Source organism: Aedes albopictus, chromosome 2 (assembly GCF_035046485.1).
Source record: "Aedes albopictus strain Foshan chromosome 2, AalbF5, whole genome shotgun sequence".
Classification (NCBI taxonomy): domain Eukaryota; kingdom Metazoa; phylum Arthropoda; class Insecta; order Diptera; family Culicidae; genus Aedes; species Aedes albopictus.
This window is the reverse complement of record NC_085137.1, coordinates 114,149,996-114,167,459: the sequence shown is the minus strand read 5'-3', so window position 1 is coordinate 114,167,459 and position 17,464 is coordinate 114,149,996. Positions and strand designations below refer to the sequence as shown.

At 39.1% G+C, this 17,464-nt stretch overlaps 1 protein-coding gene across 1 annotated transcript in view; it reads left to right on the top strand.

The window, feature by feature from the left end:
- The window catches only part of LOC109420718 (pupal cuticle protein 20), a 38,652-nt gene that overhangs the window by 3,901 nt on the left and 17,287 nt on the right, over window positions 1–17,464 (top strand). Inside the window, exon 2 of the mRNA XM_029852990.2 lies at window positions 12,759–12,975. Coding sequence (XP_029708850.2) covers window positions 12,759–12,975 — 217 coding nt within the window. The remainder of the gene's footprint in view (window positions 1–12,758; window positions 12,976–17,464) is intronic.

Here is a 17,464-nt window from a genome sequence, read left to right as displayed (position 1 = left end):
TTAATTATAAAAGAATTCTTGTCGAAGTCATAGAAGTAATACCTGCAATAATTACAGTCAAATATCGTGAAAATATTAGTTTCTCCGGAATAATTCTTTTAACAAACTAGTAGTAATACTAGCGCTCAGATTTGGGAATCTTGAGTAACCAGTACCATCACAGCACTGCACTCAATTATACTCTATTTGTGCTACCGACTATAATAAACATTACATGGGACCTACAGTATACTGTATTTGTACAAATCGAGTGATCGTTTCATGCCTTGGTTTCAGACAGATGTAGTTGCATCGTCAAATCCAAACGAGGAACGTGCTATCGGATAATCTCCCAACTCCTAAAACCTTTCCAATTCGTTACGCCCAATTGTTGCAAATTTGAACCGCAAGCCAGTTGGCACAATGGGTATGAAATGCATTGATAAACTGGTTGGTCAATTCCAAAACGATCTGATTCTATCTGGCGAACCAAGCTGAATGATTCGGGGAGATCGATGCCATTACATCCGATTGACTCGGTTAGAATTATCATGATTCAATGACGTTCCTCTGCAATAAATCCATTTTTTAACCGGTGGGCATGGTCGCGGAATTCATCACTCGTCAGCTTAGCTGCTGCAGCCGCAGGATGCCAGGTCTCTTTGTGAATTTTGACATCACAATTTATGCTAGGCAGTAAAATGCACACTAATTGCCCATTTTGGCGCCTCAGCGGTAATATCAATTACCGAGCAGTTAGCTTAACGACACTATACCAGATTTATATCTTCAACGTCTCGTGTCTGTCAGCATGTGAAATTGTTCGCTTAGTCAAATCTCTCCCATGCTACAGACTCAGCGGGATCCCTATTGTACGTGTTGAAGTTTTCCCGATTGGTAAGACATTATACAATATACTTTATCGATATCAGATTTTTTTTTTCAGGATTTGAATTACTGAAGAATTAAGAAACATTTATGCAACCACTATTGTTTATGCATTAAAATTTATGACATTAGTATCTTTCTTCAATATTTCCCCTTTCCCCTAAACCCCTTTGACTGATTTCCTTTCATTTCGAAATCGTTCGCAAAGAGGCATAAAGCATAGTGATCGGTTTAAAGCAAAACTGGATGCATTTCCTCATTTTCTGGATAAAGTGATCGCTCACTGAGAAAATATCACTCCATATTTTATACTAAAAGTGCATCTGAAAATTTTAGATTTCCTGCCAGTCGGGTGACGTTGAGTGAGATTTCACACAAAAGATGCCTTCGCATCGCACAAGCATCCGCCCAGGCACAAAAGGCCAATCCTGACACGAAAATCCATTTTAGTGGATATTATGCATTGGAAACTGCACACGACTGCGCCGTTCTGATGGCAGCTGGCGACACCGTATGCTGCTTGCTCGATAAATGTCAAAAGCGTACGAATAATTATGTTTTAGAACCGGCTAAAGTTCGCTACCTATGCATTGAACATTGGGAGTCGTCACGTGGACGGCGACATCATCATCATCATCGTCGTCGTCGTCGTCGTCTGCTCGATTTGTGGAGTGCATAGTAGGTACAGGGGATACTCAAAATAACTGGTACAGGTAAAATTTTCACTTTTTAAAAAATGTTCAACTCGCAGTAACTTTTCGAAAAGGGGATTAAATATTCTCAAATTTTTACTGTAAGTTATCAACTAGTTGTGTATCAGTGGTTCAAATTTGGAAATGATCGGGCCATTCTACACGAAGTTATAAAGATTCTAGAAAAAGTTATAATTATTCGATAGCCAACTTTGAGCTGTTATATCTCCGGATTCAATGAACCGAATGTAATGAAATTTTGTTCATTTATGACTAATATAATGAACTTTGAAAAACAGTTGACTTAATTTGAAATTGAATTGAAAGAAAAAAAGTTATAGCGATTTTATTTATTCTATATTTTTTTAGTAAATTTATCTATTTTTCATATGCATCCCATTACTTTTTCAATTTAATGCCGGCTATTTGGTTGCTTTCCTTTGAAACATAAATATATTAGAGGGAATTTAAATGAACTATAATTGCTATCTCGAATTTTGAAACGATGACGAAGTTTTGGATTACTGGTGTTATATTAGAAAAATGATCTAATCGTTATAATTTTCTTTCGTGTAAAGAATTTAAAGTTTAGTCAAATGTTTTTAATAGCTCATTATATAAGTCATAAACGATCAAAATTTCATTGCATTCGGTTCATTGAATCCGGAGATATAACAGCTCAAAGTTGGCTATCGAATTACTATACCTTTTTCTAGAACCTTTATAACTTCGTGTAGAACAGCCCGATCTTTTCCAAATTTTGATCACTGATACACAACTAGTTGATGAACTTACAGTAAAAATTTGAGAATATTTGATGCCCTTTTCGAAAAGTTACAGCGAGTTGAACATTTTTTGAAAAGTGAAAATTTTACCTGTCCCAGTTATTTCGAGTATCCCCTGTACAAAGCTCACACATGTTTAGGTGAGTCACTCCCCACAGACATGCAGTTCAGGAAGGAGCGCGGGAATCGGCACGTTCTAAGCGGGGTGATCCTCCCAGGTTCTTTGTTGGCCTCCCGAGGCTGCTGCTGAGGCATGTTAAGGCGTGGAAGATGACCTGCTGCTGCGAGACAAGCTCGGTCGAGAAATGTGATCGTGATTCGATGCTTCGAGACGTCGCGTCACGTCGTGCTACCTACTTATGTTTGAGGCACTCGGTCACCCAATAGGATTTGGACGAGTTGCTGCGACTTTAATTCATGACAGTTCAAATGCTTTGATGATGTAGCAGTGCATTTTTTCAACATTGTTGCATGGAGGGCCTCGAACTAGAATAAAAAAGAATGTGATGGATAGGTCATTGCCAAGACTACTGTCCAATCAGTTTGAACGAAACTTTCGATCGACTGAGCATTGAGCTTCCCAATCAGAAGGGAATATTTGGATATACTGAACTGTTTAATACTTACACACTTAGAAAAAATCATGTAAATTTGCGTCACTTTGGATGCACATATAAAAGCGACACACATGACGTAAATTTGAACGCCCAAGTGACGTAATTTTCAGTCACATTAAACTGGATTTTTCGTCATATGAAACGTAATGACTCACGATTCCCAAATTGTTTACGTCACCCTGAACGCAATTTTACAAGAATGACGTATAATTAAGTCAAAAGACCTGTAAATTTACGTCAATAAACTGTTTACGTTCTGTGCAGTAAATTTACGTCACGAGTAATTTTGATTTTTTCGTAGTGTGTAGTAGTCATAAAATATCGAAATCCAATTCCAAAAATACGTTGAAGAGGCCAAATGGTATTAAAGTGCAAAAATGCATTTAAATATATTGTATCTGTAAATATTTACAAGATTTTTAGCCCTTGGCTAGTACTCGAAGGAAGATCACACCAGGTTCACTCCTCTATGCGGTACCCAGGTTTTACATTTTTATCTGAAAATTTGGCGTAACATATCCATATACAAGGGGTGGCCAAAATGTTTGGGATGAGCAACTTTTTTTCTCTCACAAAAAAGTTCAACATGCTGTAACTTTTTATAGAGCATGAGCATGAATGAGCATAAGCAAAGGTGACCACACAATTCATAGTTGCTACTCCGTGATTGACCAAAGCAATCGAAATTGCACAAGGAACCAATGAATAGGGCTTGGGACTAGCTCACCATTCTCAATGTGCACAGTTCGAGTGCTCTCAATTATAGTAAGGTCAATAACGGCGCCGGCCACGTCCTTGCGGTCATCGAGGATGGGAGGGAATGTTAGTGAAACAAACGTTGCTTTAAAGACCGCGAATCGCTGCATCTCCACGTTTGTCTCAGGAAGGAATTTTTGTTAGTGGGGTAGGGTACATTGTCAATCTGGGAGTCACTAATGGTTGGTGATGTAATTTGACAATGGATTAATAAACACTATCTTTCGCGAACAATCGTTTTTCTATACGAAAACATATCTAATAAAAGAAATCTTGTCGCGCGTCTCCACCCCATCAAGGTGTAGACACTTTAAGACCATTCCACGCAGGAATAAACTGAACGCAACAAAGGACACATCAATAAACCAAACCATATACATTCACAAAATGTTACAACATAATACTAAACACCCGCGCATCTAATGTTTTCGTTTTCGCGCGAAATAATTGCAAACGCGGACGCTTATGCTGCGATACTCACTCCATACAGGAGCAATGCATACACAGCAAAGAACAACACGATACTCTCGACCATGATTCCTCACTTAAACAATCTGAAAAAAAAAAATCTTATCGCGCGTCTCCACTACAATATGAACTAGAAGTCTTTAGTTCAATCCACACAGGAATGAATTGAACACGACGCTTAGAGTTATATTTACTAAAGAATGTATCGTAGGATCATGATTCACTTTGGTCATATAACTTGTTAATTTTGAATCATGCCGTGAAGACTTTCGCGCTATTGTTCGCTTCACGCGGAAAGCAAATAACGGATCATTCGCGTCAGATAATCGATCAATGTTTCTTCTCAAATCTTAATCTAGTCTGCAAAAAAAAAGAGTCAGCGCCGTTACTTGAAGTGACAGACTAGGGTAATTCGCCAATTGTTGAACAGTTAGTACTGGCATTTTTGTTTTCGTTTGTTTTTCCGTGCATAATTCCACTTTAGTTGAAAAATATCCAGTGAACGTCTAGATCTACTTATTCCTTATACTGCTCCTTGGATTTGTATTCCCTTAAATTCCATTTTCTAAGAGAAAATAGAACATTTGTATGGGAAGTCTGTAACCCAATTGTTGAACGCTTCCTTAAGCTAGCTCATCCTTATGTTGGACGGTTCTCGCTAATTGTTGAACGGTTGAAGCTTTGTTCGTAATTGATGACGTATAACCCGACATAAACCTATCATTCACCTGTTTTTATTTTGGGCACCAAACCCAACATAGACTCAACAGTTATCCGATGTGGGTCCAACAGTGGTCCAACATTTGATAAAATTTGATCCGACTTTGACTCCTCTCACCTTCCCCCCTCAAAGCGTGACGTAATTTATAGACGTTCCCAAGGAATCGCTTCCCATTTGAAGAGAGTTCTAGTGGACTGATAATCGTTTTAAACAGAACCAAATACAAAAAAAATGGCTGACAAGATTTGACTAGAAGCGAAATGACAGAAGAAAAGAACGCCTTCGAAAGCCCCTGAAATACCCCTGGAAACCCATGGGACCCAGTCAACTCCCTAGAATACCCCTGGAACGACCCTGAAATACTTTGAAAACCCGTGGATCGCTCCTGAAAAAGGTGAAGTGAAAAAAAAACATCTGGCTGTCATGCTAACATCGTAGGTTAGGGGTGATACACAAATTATGTCACGCACAAATCGACCTTTTTCAACCCCCCTCCCCCCTGTGTCACACTTTTTGTATGGAGCCTCAATATGTTTTGTAAGGGTCGTCACGCTCTGCAACCAACCCCCCCCCCTCCCCCTAAAAGCGTGACGTAATTTGTGTACGGCCCCTTATGCTAGTGTTCAAAAATTGGATCTTAGCTGCATAATGATAGTGTGATAAGAAAAATATTTTTTTTTTCAAATGAAATTACAATGAAAATGTGATTTTAAACAATGTTAAACTGTTAAGGACATCCTTCCAGTTATTGTAACTATGATGTGACTTTGATATTTGTGGTTGATTTGCCAACAAAGCTTATTTCGTAACAGCAATTTCTTAAAATTAATCTTAAGAATTGTACAGTTTTCGTGTCATCAGCGGTACAAAATTTTCAATCAATATTTTTGACGTGAAATATGTATTATTTTGTAACTTTATTGGTGCAATATCATGGCACACATGTATACGCATCTAGATCATACGTTTACGTTGATGGAAAACTACTTAAGTTAAATTTATAATAACATTTTCAAAAACTGTTCAACATTTGGGTAGTGTTCAACAATTGGCGAATTACCCTATACAAAGTGTGCTTTAGAGAATACAAAATAAAGTCTACGACTGTCTAAGTCATGTTATTTTATAACGAACATTCACAATAAAATAATAGCATGAAACGAGCTCACCCATTTATGTGTCTCCATCGCTGGTTGTCTGTGTATCTCGACATCGAACAAATCACAAAGGCAAGGGCTCACTAATTTGGATGATTAGCTGCAAAGCTACCGCACAACTCCGATCTTTAGCTACAGCACGACAGAACCACCCCTAACGGAACTAATTTCGGCTCTAACACACGCGTGCCATAAACTAGCTGTATATGTAATGTATCCTTACATTTGCATCTACGCGAATGCTTTAAAATCGCGACTGCGATTTGGTGCTCCGCGAAGGCACCACCAGCACATAATGATAAAATGCAGAAAAAAAGAACGAACACACGCGCGCCGACCGGGTGGCTTTACAAAACTCTGGCTTTACGAAGCCAGCGCGCGAGGCTTTGCTGCTGTCGAACTACCGCACACTCTCAACATGTTGTAACTTTTTATAGAGTGCATCAACAATTCTCAAGTTTTGACTGCTTGTCAACCTATTATATGAGCATCATTGATCAAATTGAGCTGGATTGGTTAATCTTTCGCGAAGCTAGAACCGTTCTCATTAATCACTATTTTAAGGACAACTCATTTTTTAAGGCTCTACCCCATTTGGCATAATGCCGTTTGGCATAATACCATTTGGCAAAAACGCCATTTGGCATAACGGTCATTTGGCATAATGGCCATTTGGCATAACAAGGATTATACACATTCTTACCAAGAAGGCTGTTCTTCGTATTATGAAAAACGACATTATGCCAAATGGGGAAGAGCCATTTTTGAACTGTCATATCTCGGAAACCAGTGAACCGATTTGAATGAAATTCTTATAGTTTATTAACAATATTTTGATACTTGATACGACTTTATAAAAAGTAATATTTTCTCTTTGAAGAATTCCACCAGATATCTCCCAGAGATTTCTGCAGAAATTACTGCAAAGGTTTTTTTATCAAAATTGCTCCAGAGTCTTTTTTGATGGTATCTCCAGGAACTCTTTTAGTTTTTCTTTCAGGGAATTCTTGAAAAGTTACTCTTGTTTTTGTGTTATTTTATCAAGCACTTCTGTACAAATTCATAAAAGAATATCTGAATGAATTTCTGGAAGAATCTCTGACAGAGTCTCAGAATATATTTCTGAAGGGACCGCTGGAGCAGTACCAAAAATAAAGTTCTTGGAAATTTCTTCAGTAATGCCTGACAAAATTTTCCAGGGACTCCTGGAGGCGCACTTTAGGAAATTTCCAAATGAATCGCTGTCGCTTCAGAGTTTTCGAAAAAGCTCTAGATGAATTTCCGGAAATCAAAACGCAGAAGAATTTCTTATGAAATCTCTTGCTATCATTCAAGGTAAAATCCTTAACTGCTGAATTAGTTGCTGGGAATAATTCTGAAAGATTCCTCAAAAAAGTTTTAGAAAGAATCCGTGGATGAACTTCTAAAAAAATCCTTGAAGGATTTTCAAATTAAATAAATCTTCTGTCTATTTTCTGTAGAAATCTCTAGAGATATTTTTAAAAAAATCCATGGAGAAATATACACACTTATTTTAGAGTCGCTTGTTCGGCTGTTCTATTTTCGGTAAAAGTTCAGATTACCGAAGTTCAGTTATTTTTTACCGAACGTTCGATAAACATTACCGATGATTCAGTATAGGTAACCGAGCGTTCCGTAATTTTTCGCCGAACTTCGGTAATAATTTGCTGAACATTCGGTAATCCGAACTTTTACCGAAAATAGAACTGCTGAATACAATACTTTATTTTAAGTATGTATGAAAAAAAATGCCTGGGAAATTCCCGAAGAAATCCTAAAAAGTGTTGATGAAGGAATCCCAGAAAAAAAAAATGCTTCAGAAACCCTTGGTGGAATTCCTTGAGGGATTTGTAAAGAAATATCTAAAAAAAATCAGAGGAATTCCTTATAAAAACTCTAAATTCGTATAGGCGTCTTTGGAAGAATTCCTAGAGCCTAGACGAAATTCTGTGAAAATAAATGGAAAAATACCCGGAGGAACTCCTGAAGGAATTTTGTATGAAATTCTGCAGAAAACCCCGGAGGAATACTTGCTTGGAGCCGTAGATAAATTGATTAAAAAATTACTGAATGAATTTTGGAATTTTGAATATTATAACCCACACAAAAAGTTTGCAATAGGGGGTTTAAATTAAATCAATTAAAAAATCATCTTGAAGAATTTCTGAGTGAAACTTGGCAAAAATGTGTCAGTGAATTGCTGGAGAATTATCTTAAGGCATCCCTAAGATATATTTGTAAGAATATTTGGAAGAATTTTTGAGGAAACCCCTGCAGAAATTTATTACTCTTGATTTTCTTTAAAAAAAAATCGCTGTTAGAATATTTGGAATCTGTAGAAATTTCTGAAAAAAAACACGGAAAAATTTCTTAAGCATTGAAGATATTTTGGCAAACAAATATTGGTGAAATTACTGGAGGTTCCTCAATAGGGAAGAATTTCTGAAGAAATTCATGGAACAGTTTTTGTACGAATCCATGCCTAGTTTTCTCTAAAGAATCTATGATGGAATCTCTATAAGAATTTCTGTCATCAAACCGGTATTAAATTGAATATTCAGTTGGATCAGGAATCTAGTTACTACGACGAGGCGATTCCAAGGAAATAAAACGATATTATTTGATTTTGGCTAACGTTCCGAACACTATATTGGTCTTCTTCAGGAGTTTAGTGAATAGCATCGTTATCGATATTAGTGGACACAAAAAAGTACCTACATAAATCACTTACACAGCGTAACAAAAACAAACTTTTGGTCTGTCTCAAGAGCAAACTTATGTGTCTCTGACAGATTCTGTGCCGCTGAATCCCAATCTAGGCTCAGATTAGCTCCAGCACGTCACAATTTTGAGCTATACCTTAATTTATAGGGCAAAATATGCGATTTTGGGCTTCTTTGACTGCAAGCCATTAACCCGGGAGCGATCGCGTCGTGTACTGAGTATACGCACCATGAAAATGCACGCTTGTGGTTCACAGCGTGAGCGTGGCGTCGCTGCAGGTAGTCAAAGACGCGACTGCTCGAGGGTTAAGCATGAAAATATTTTTTTAACCAATCAAAGGATAAATTGGTCAATTAGCATCTAAATTTACGACTAATGCAAAATATTTCATTTTACCAAATCGAATTTGATAGATTTAAGCGATTTATGTTAGGTACGATATTTCCCATACAAGTCACACTCCAAAAGTTGCATGCAAGTTTACATACTGACATAAAATGCTTAAATCTATCAAATTTGATTTAGTAAAACGAAATATTTTGCATTTTGCAAATATATTTCCATGCTTAATGGCGTGCAGTCAAAAAAGCCCGAAAGCGCATATTTTGCCCTATAAATTGAGCTATAGCTCAAAATTGTGACGTGCTGGAGCAAATCTGAGCCCAGATTCGGATTCAGCGGCACAAAATCTGTCAAAGACACATAAGTTTGCTCTTGAGACAAAAAAATGTTGCGCTGTGTTATTCACAACCTTGATGTACAAATTAATTGATTGAAGCCTGCCTGTTTTATGCAGAAAATTTGATCAAGAACGATAATGTCGAAGAAGACCAAACAAGTGGTCGAAACATTGGGCATATAATATCGTTTGATTTTATGTTGGTCGGTTTGTAGTGTGTTCGTGTGACTAGCTTGTGTTTTCTATAATAACATTTGCCGGGGCCCATTGCGCAAGTGGTCACACGTTTGCTCCATAACAAGATGGTCTTAGTCATGGGTTCGATCCTGACCCCGGCATTTTCGTCAGTTGTTTTTTCCCTCTGAGAGCAGTTTACACTGACCCTCTTCTAAGTCCATGGCTCGAACGGACCGAGATACTTCGACATCAGCGAATGGCAACCCATAACGGACCCCTAATCGAACGGGACATGAGCATGAGCATGAGCATGAGTATAGATGACCGTACAAATCGTAGTTGCTACTCCGTGATTGACCAGAACAATCGAAATTGCACAAGGAACCAACAAACGGAGCTTGGGAGTAACTACCGCTCTCAATGTGTACAGTTCGAGAATTCCAGACTTTATTAGTCAATAACGGCACCGGCCACGTCCTTACGGTCATCGAGGAAGGAAAGGGATGTTTAGTATGACGTACGTTGCTACTAGAGACCGAGATCACCTCATTTTCTCCACGACTGTCATGGGAAGGAGTTTTTGTTAGTGGGGAGGGGGAGAGTCACATGATTTGGATTCACTTTGGTAAGTGATGATTCATGCAACCTTTACTTGAGTCAAAACATCTATTCATTTTGACTAAAATATTACAGATGTCGACACCGAAGATGACGAACCATTCAAATTTTTGTGTAAATGCAAAAAAATTAAAGAAAGATATTTATTATCAACTAAATGTGCATTGGCAACTAGCGCCGACACATGACGTGACGAACTTTTCAATATTTGTTAGAAAAATACACAAAAACCAGAGCAGAATTTTATACATCCTTTAGCAGTAATTATTATGATAAAATGGAACGAGCTCACCAATAAACATCCTTCGAAGTGTCCAGTGCGTATGTGCTGCAGCATCTTCCACTAACTGGCCTATTCTCCGAAATTACGACGACGACGCTGCCGGTCCGAATGAAAAGAAGCGGCTTTTTCACTTTGCCTCCAAAATCACACTAAACTGCTCCGTACGAAGATAAGCACAGTCAAATCGGCGACGACGACGACGCGGCCGGCCCGAATGAAAAGAAGCGGCCTCTTCACTTTGCCTCCAAAATGACACTCAACGGACCCCTAATCGAACGGGACAAAGGAAAAACCAACAGCAACACATCAACACCCTGGTGCTCTTTTTTCTGCCATGATTGGGTAGAAAGTGGAAGCAGCGCGAAAAGCAACCAGTTTAATAGATTAGAATAATACAATACATTTAGGCACTGAACAAAAATAGAAGGGCAGCTGCCAATCGGAATCGCTCACGTAGTGCCTTAGTGAAGAAAAGAGCTGTAAATTAGGTTAAGTGGGTAAGAATGAAAAAAAAAACACAAATAAACCAACATAAACCTTGAAAAAGAGCAGATACGGATCGAAACGTTGCAGTAAGAGAACATTAGGTTATTTTTGATCTCACAATCGGACTGAAAAGCTAAAAGAGACAATAGCTATAGTCTTATGCTACTGATTGAAATTTTTTTTTATTTATTTATTTATTTATAAATAAAACAATGGAAATTCACCAAGCTAAACTGATGGTGTGTTTCAGATTTCTCTCAGATACCAATCTTGGTGTGTGTGAATTGCTAGCTGTTTGAACATGTTTTATCGGAAATGAGAAACATCAAGAGGTCAGACGAAAATTGAACGAAACTCGTGGAGAAAATCAATAAACATCTTCCTCTACTTCTTTACGCCTTCACATTCCACTGGAACTTGGCCTGCCGTATTTTCAACTTAGTGTTCTTTGAGCACTACCACAATTATTAATGAAGGGCTTTCTTTAGCTGCCATTACATGAAATTGTATGTTGTGAGTCAAGGACAATGATACATTATGTCCAAGAAAGTCCAGAAAAGTTCCCGATCAGGAAGAGAATCAAACCCGCCGCCTCCGGATTGGTGATCCAAAGCCTGGAGACCACTTAATCAGTAAACACTTGCTCAGTTTATTCCATTATCCAAAATAAGGTAATCAATATTCTATTTCAACACCGCCCAAGAACGTGACTTCCCCAATCAAGCATTTAACTTCTCTGTTGATCGCGATAGTCAATTTCACTCTCTGTAAAGGTCATGCACATCGATGCACTTCATTGAACAGACTACTTAACTTCACTGTGCACCAGTTGCCTCCCGTTCTGTAGCACAGAACCATAAAAATAATTTCAGTTCGTGCCTGATGGGCTCTCCTCTTCTTCGCTTACCGGCTGTTAAGAATATGACTTACGGGTCCAAAGCGCATCGTGCCACACCATCAACCACCTCTCCGTACAGTAAGTAGTGCACAATTTGAGCTACATGATTTGTTGCGCAAATTTGCCGCGCAGAATCAATGTTCTATTTGCCACCGTCGCGTCGTCTGACAACTGCCGTAAGTCGGTAAATGTTCTACTGGAGATCGATAAGAATGGCTTCAACTCCTTACAAAGCAGATGGGTTTGCGTGAGAACAAGGGTTAGTTGTTCGAGTGCACCTATAAATCCTAACTTTTATTCAAAAACAGTATAACCATTGAAATGCTCCAAGTTTTTGAAGAAACAAGGAAATTATAAAATTTCGTTATTAAATTTTCATTTTTGGGAACATAGTTTACCTTTTTTTTAAATTCTGTTATGTTCCACAGTAAAAAATAAATAAAAATAAAAAAATAAATAAAAATATTCATATAAACATATAGGAGAAGAGCAGAAAATTAATCCAATAATCATTGTGCATTTACGCCTTTCCATGTTTGCAAAAATATTTTACTTCACAAAGCGACCTACAATTGCAGTTGTTTGAATGAAACCTGACCTACCTTCCAGTAGTAGGCAAATAGTAGCACAACAATTTAGCATCTGTTGCGATGCCACTGCTCCAACAACATAGATCAGTATCACATACGGCAACAACGGTTCCATCGTGACCACGTTCTCATTGCACTCTAAACAGTCGACATCAGAATAAGCCATTCATTGATTGTACGATTATACCTGTGTTTCGTTGTTTTTTTTTGCATTTACAGATCCTATTGAGTACCCTAGTGGCAGTATGTTCGTGTGCCCGCTTGGACAACAACTATCTGCCTCCACCGGGAGCTGCCTCGTCTGGAGGCGGTCCAGGACTGACGGCACCTGCTCCCGGTGGAAGACCTGGTCCCGCTCCTGGTAGACCTGCTGCCGGCGGTGGTGGGCACGGTGGTGCTCCTGGAGGCTTCGGTGGACGACCTGGTGGAGCGGGAGGTATGTAAAGTTGCAAAACTAATGTTTTCTGCAAATTCCATGATTTTTTTAGGGTGATGAAATTACTCCCACTTTACTTTGTTTAAGATTTTATATCTAGTATTTTTTTACACAGGAGGGTTGGTTTAAGACGACTCTCAAACGGTCAAAATTTCCAAATGCAAAATCAATAATACACGCGAAAAAACCCGTTCTGATAAACGTGAACAAACAAATGCAAATATGAGAACAAGCAAATATAAACCGTGAACTGGAACTAGTTTCAGCTGTTAATATGGGTGTTCTAGAAACCGTGATATCTAGTTCACGGTGTACATTTTGTTATAAACGCGTAAGATGGGCGATTTATGTGACTTTTTAAGAAAGAAATAAAAAGACCGTTCTGGTTCGTGGTTAACAAATATCTGATCTATTTCTCGTTCTACAATCGTTGAGATGCTTCGATCTCTCGTTTCTCTTCTAGAGCTCTGAGTACCCTCTTAGGGGTATCGTCTATTTATTGAGTATGGAGTCACAACAACTCCTTTCCCCTTAAGATAATGTTTTAACATATTAACATTTATTATAGGTAAACTCGAGGGTAAACTATTTTACTGAGACATCACTAATTTTAATCGGAAAGCAAATTTCAATTTGCATTAACACATTCGATTAAACTGGTAATAGTTAACTATGTAATTTACCACTATCATGATCCGTTGTTTCTATCAGATTTTTTTTTCATTCAATTCTTTAGAAAACACTTGTAGGTAATCTTTCCCCAAAAAATAAAATGAAATAAAATACAAAAGCGTAATAAAAACAAAAAAAAAAATAACGAAGTAAATTTATAAACATTATGTACATTACAATACTGCTTTGCTTGAAAATATCAAATTAGTTCACAATAAGTACAATACACTAACGCAAACAAATGAACAAAATACGGTCTGCCTAAAACAATACAATATAATCACGGCGTAATTAAAAAAATGCAATTAAAAAAAATCTAAACCAGCCCTGGCATACTAAAACATTTACTGATGCATTGCATTGAAATCGAGCCAAAGCACAAAAACACAAACGAACAACAAAACACTCATTCACAAACTCATCGGTGGTTCAGCTATCCTCTTCCGTATCCCCCATGGTACGTGAAATGCTGGGAGGAAGTAATCAATAAAGACACACGCGAAAGACTTTAATTCGTTAATCACTAATTAATTTATTATTCTAATAGTTTCTTTATGTGCGTCTGCACTTGTCGACGGTCGGTCAGGAAAGAGACCGAACGGGAGTCAGCATGTGCTGAGCAACCTGACTGCTATAATCATAGAATAGCCAATTGTCATTTAGGCTGTCACAATTACCTATTAGATAAGGCAACACTATTTGCCATAAATGGTCTAGATATACTACAGCTCTCCGGGCTTTAAATCACATTTACATACTAGACATTTTTTCACAACGTTACAATACTTATCAACTTAAGCAAAATACAAATTACTCTAGGTGAATTAATCAATCAATCAAACACTAAACATCTAAAAGCTTATCTACATCAGGAACTTCCTATTTGGGATACTTCAACCTCGGTTGTCCTCTCAAGCGATTGGAGCGCCGCACCTTGGGAGATTTTGACTCGCTTCGTCGACGCTTTGCTTGGCTTTTCTTTTTGCTCGTTCGCTTCGTCGAGCTTTTGCTGGCTGGTTGAGACTGCTTCTCACGCGAACCCACAGATGTCGCATCCGTTGGTCGTGTGCTTTCATCGCTTTGCTCGATTCGGTCTTGCACGGGCTGAGCGATCGGCAAACTTGGATGGAATATATCTGACAAGTCTGATACACGGATTTGATTTGTGTGTACCATTCGAACGTTTCCTTCTACGCGGAATCCAGCGGACTAGCTCCTTAAAGTGATTTCGGTAGAGTACCTTATCATCAACGCGGTAAGTACATTTGATTTCTGGGGGAGATTGATTGATACGATCATCTACTCTAACTACAGGTTTCGATTGAGTTGATTCCAATTCAACTTTTCGCGGGTTGATGCTGTTCATCAGCGTACGCGGAGTGTACGTGAATACCATCGACGACGGAGTACGATTGGTTACCGTGCAAGGAGTGTTACGGTAATTGATGAGGAAACGATTAATCTTCCTACCGACTGAAAGCGACTTTTGTTTATCGTCAAGTAAGTACTTTTTAAGCACATCTTTGACTGTCCTTACACCTCTCTCGGCCAACCCGTTGGAATGGGGGTGGTAAGGTGGAGACTTTGAGACTCTGACGTCATTAGCTTCTAAAAATCTAACAAAAAGCTCCGAGTTGAATGGGGGACCATTATCGGTAACGATTTCTTCTGCTATTCCGAAATTAGCAAAGAATGATTCGACCTGCTCTATCAACTGAAGACTGTTTGAACCCTTCATTAATCGAACATCAATATACTTCGAATAGCTATCGACGAATATCAGTAGCGTGTGACCTTCGAAGTAAAATAGGTCCATGTGAACTCTTTGAAACGGGCGTTCACATTTTGGCCATTTCGACTCAACGACCTCTTTAGGGACAGGTTGTCGTTTCTGACAAACTTGGAATTTTTGGACAAAATCGGAAATATCCTTATCAAGGTTTTTCCACCAGACATACATTCGACTCAGCATTTTCATTCTTACCACACCATCGTGATTTGAATGTAACTGTTCTACGTTTGCGAGCTTTAAGCTATCCGGGACAACAACCCTATTATCGAAGTATAACACTTCTCGATCAATGCCTAGGTGATTTCTAATAAGAAAATACGGTTTGTACAACGGATTCAGATTGCTAGGCCAACCATGGGAAACATACTCGAAAATTTTGGACAAAATTGGATCCGATTTCTGATGATTACGGACGACGTCAAGATTGACTACATCTGTACCACTCGAGAACACACTGTTTAACCCTAAATCAGTGTGCTCTACTTCTGTGAGACTTGGTAGAGGAAGACGTGACAGTGCATCTGCATGATGCATGTATTTGCCAGGACGGTGTTCGATTGTATAATCGTAACTGGCTAAAATCAAAGACCAACGCTGCAATCTAGCAGCGGCTATGGCAGAAATGCCTTTCGAGGGGTTGAAAATTTCCTTGATACCGGTGTTGTCGGTAATCAATTTGAACTTGGCACCATAAATGTACTTATGGAATTTGGTGACTCCGAATATCACCGCAAGGGCCTCTTTGTGGACCTGAGCATAGTTAGTCTGTGCTGGGGTCAGTGTAGAAGAAGCGAAACATATCGGTTTCTCGACTCTTTCTACAACGTGGGACAAAACGGCACCCACACCGTAGGGGCTAGCATCGACAGCTAACGTAATCGGTTTTAAGGGGTCGTATGGTTCAAGCAGATCATTGTCTACGAGCAACCTTTTCGTTTTATCGAAAGCAATTTGACACTGTGATGACCACAGGAATCTACGATTTTTCTGTAGTAAATCGTACAACGGACGAAGTTGAATCGACAGATTCGGAAGGAAGCGGTGGTAGTAGTTTAACAGTCCAAGGTATGCTTGAAGCTGAGACACGTTTTGAGGGGGAGGAGCGTCCAAAATAGCTCTCACCTTTGTTTCACTAGGACGAATACCATCACACGGGATGTTATACCCGACATAATCGATTTCGCTTTTGAAAAAGCTCGATTTCAGAACATTAATTCGCACGTTATGGTCATTCAGTTTCTGAAGCACCATGAACAAGTTACGTCGACACTCATCGACAGTTGCACCACCAACAATAATGTCATCGAGGTAAGCTATGCCTGGAGAACCATCCAGGACTTGATCCATAATGGATTGAAAAATCGCGGGGGCAGAAGTTATACCAAATGGCATTCGCGTGTACCGAAAAAGACCACGATGGGTGTTAATCGTACAAAGGACTTGTGACGACTCAGACAATTGTACTTGGAGGTAAGCTCCGGACAAATCAATCTTGCAAAAAACTTTCCAATTGGTAAGATTTGCGAGAATATCGTCAACTCTGGGCAAAGGATAGTGTTCGACGGTGGTATAGCGGTTCAACGCTGCCTTACCATCGAGACAAATTCTCACGGAACCATCCTTCTTAGGGACAACTACGATCGGATTCGCCCACTGTGACGATCGGACGGGGACTAAAATGCCATCTTCGACTAACTTCTCTAAACCCTGCTCTACTTTTTCGCGTAATAGGAACGGGACTGAATACGCTTTATGAAAGACGGGACTAGTATCTGGCTTTAGAACTATTTCCGCGGTGAAACCGGTTATGACGTTATTCGCGGACTCGCTAACTATTCTCGGAAATCGCGTTTTGAGTTCTGACTCGAAGGAATGTTCGAAAGTACTTACAGACTTGCCAGAAAATACTCGTCTCCAGTCCGGAAACACCAGATCGAGACCGTCACGACCAAGCAACGGGTTGACTTCCCTGTCGGTCCGGATTACCACCAGCTCCAGCTGGCCCTGGATTCCAGACGGGGCAGC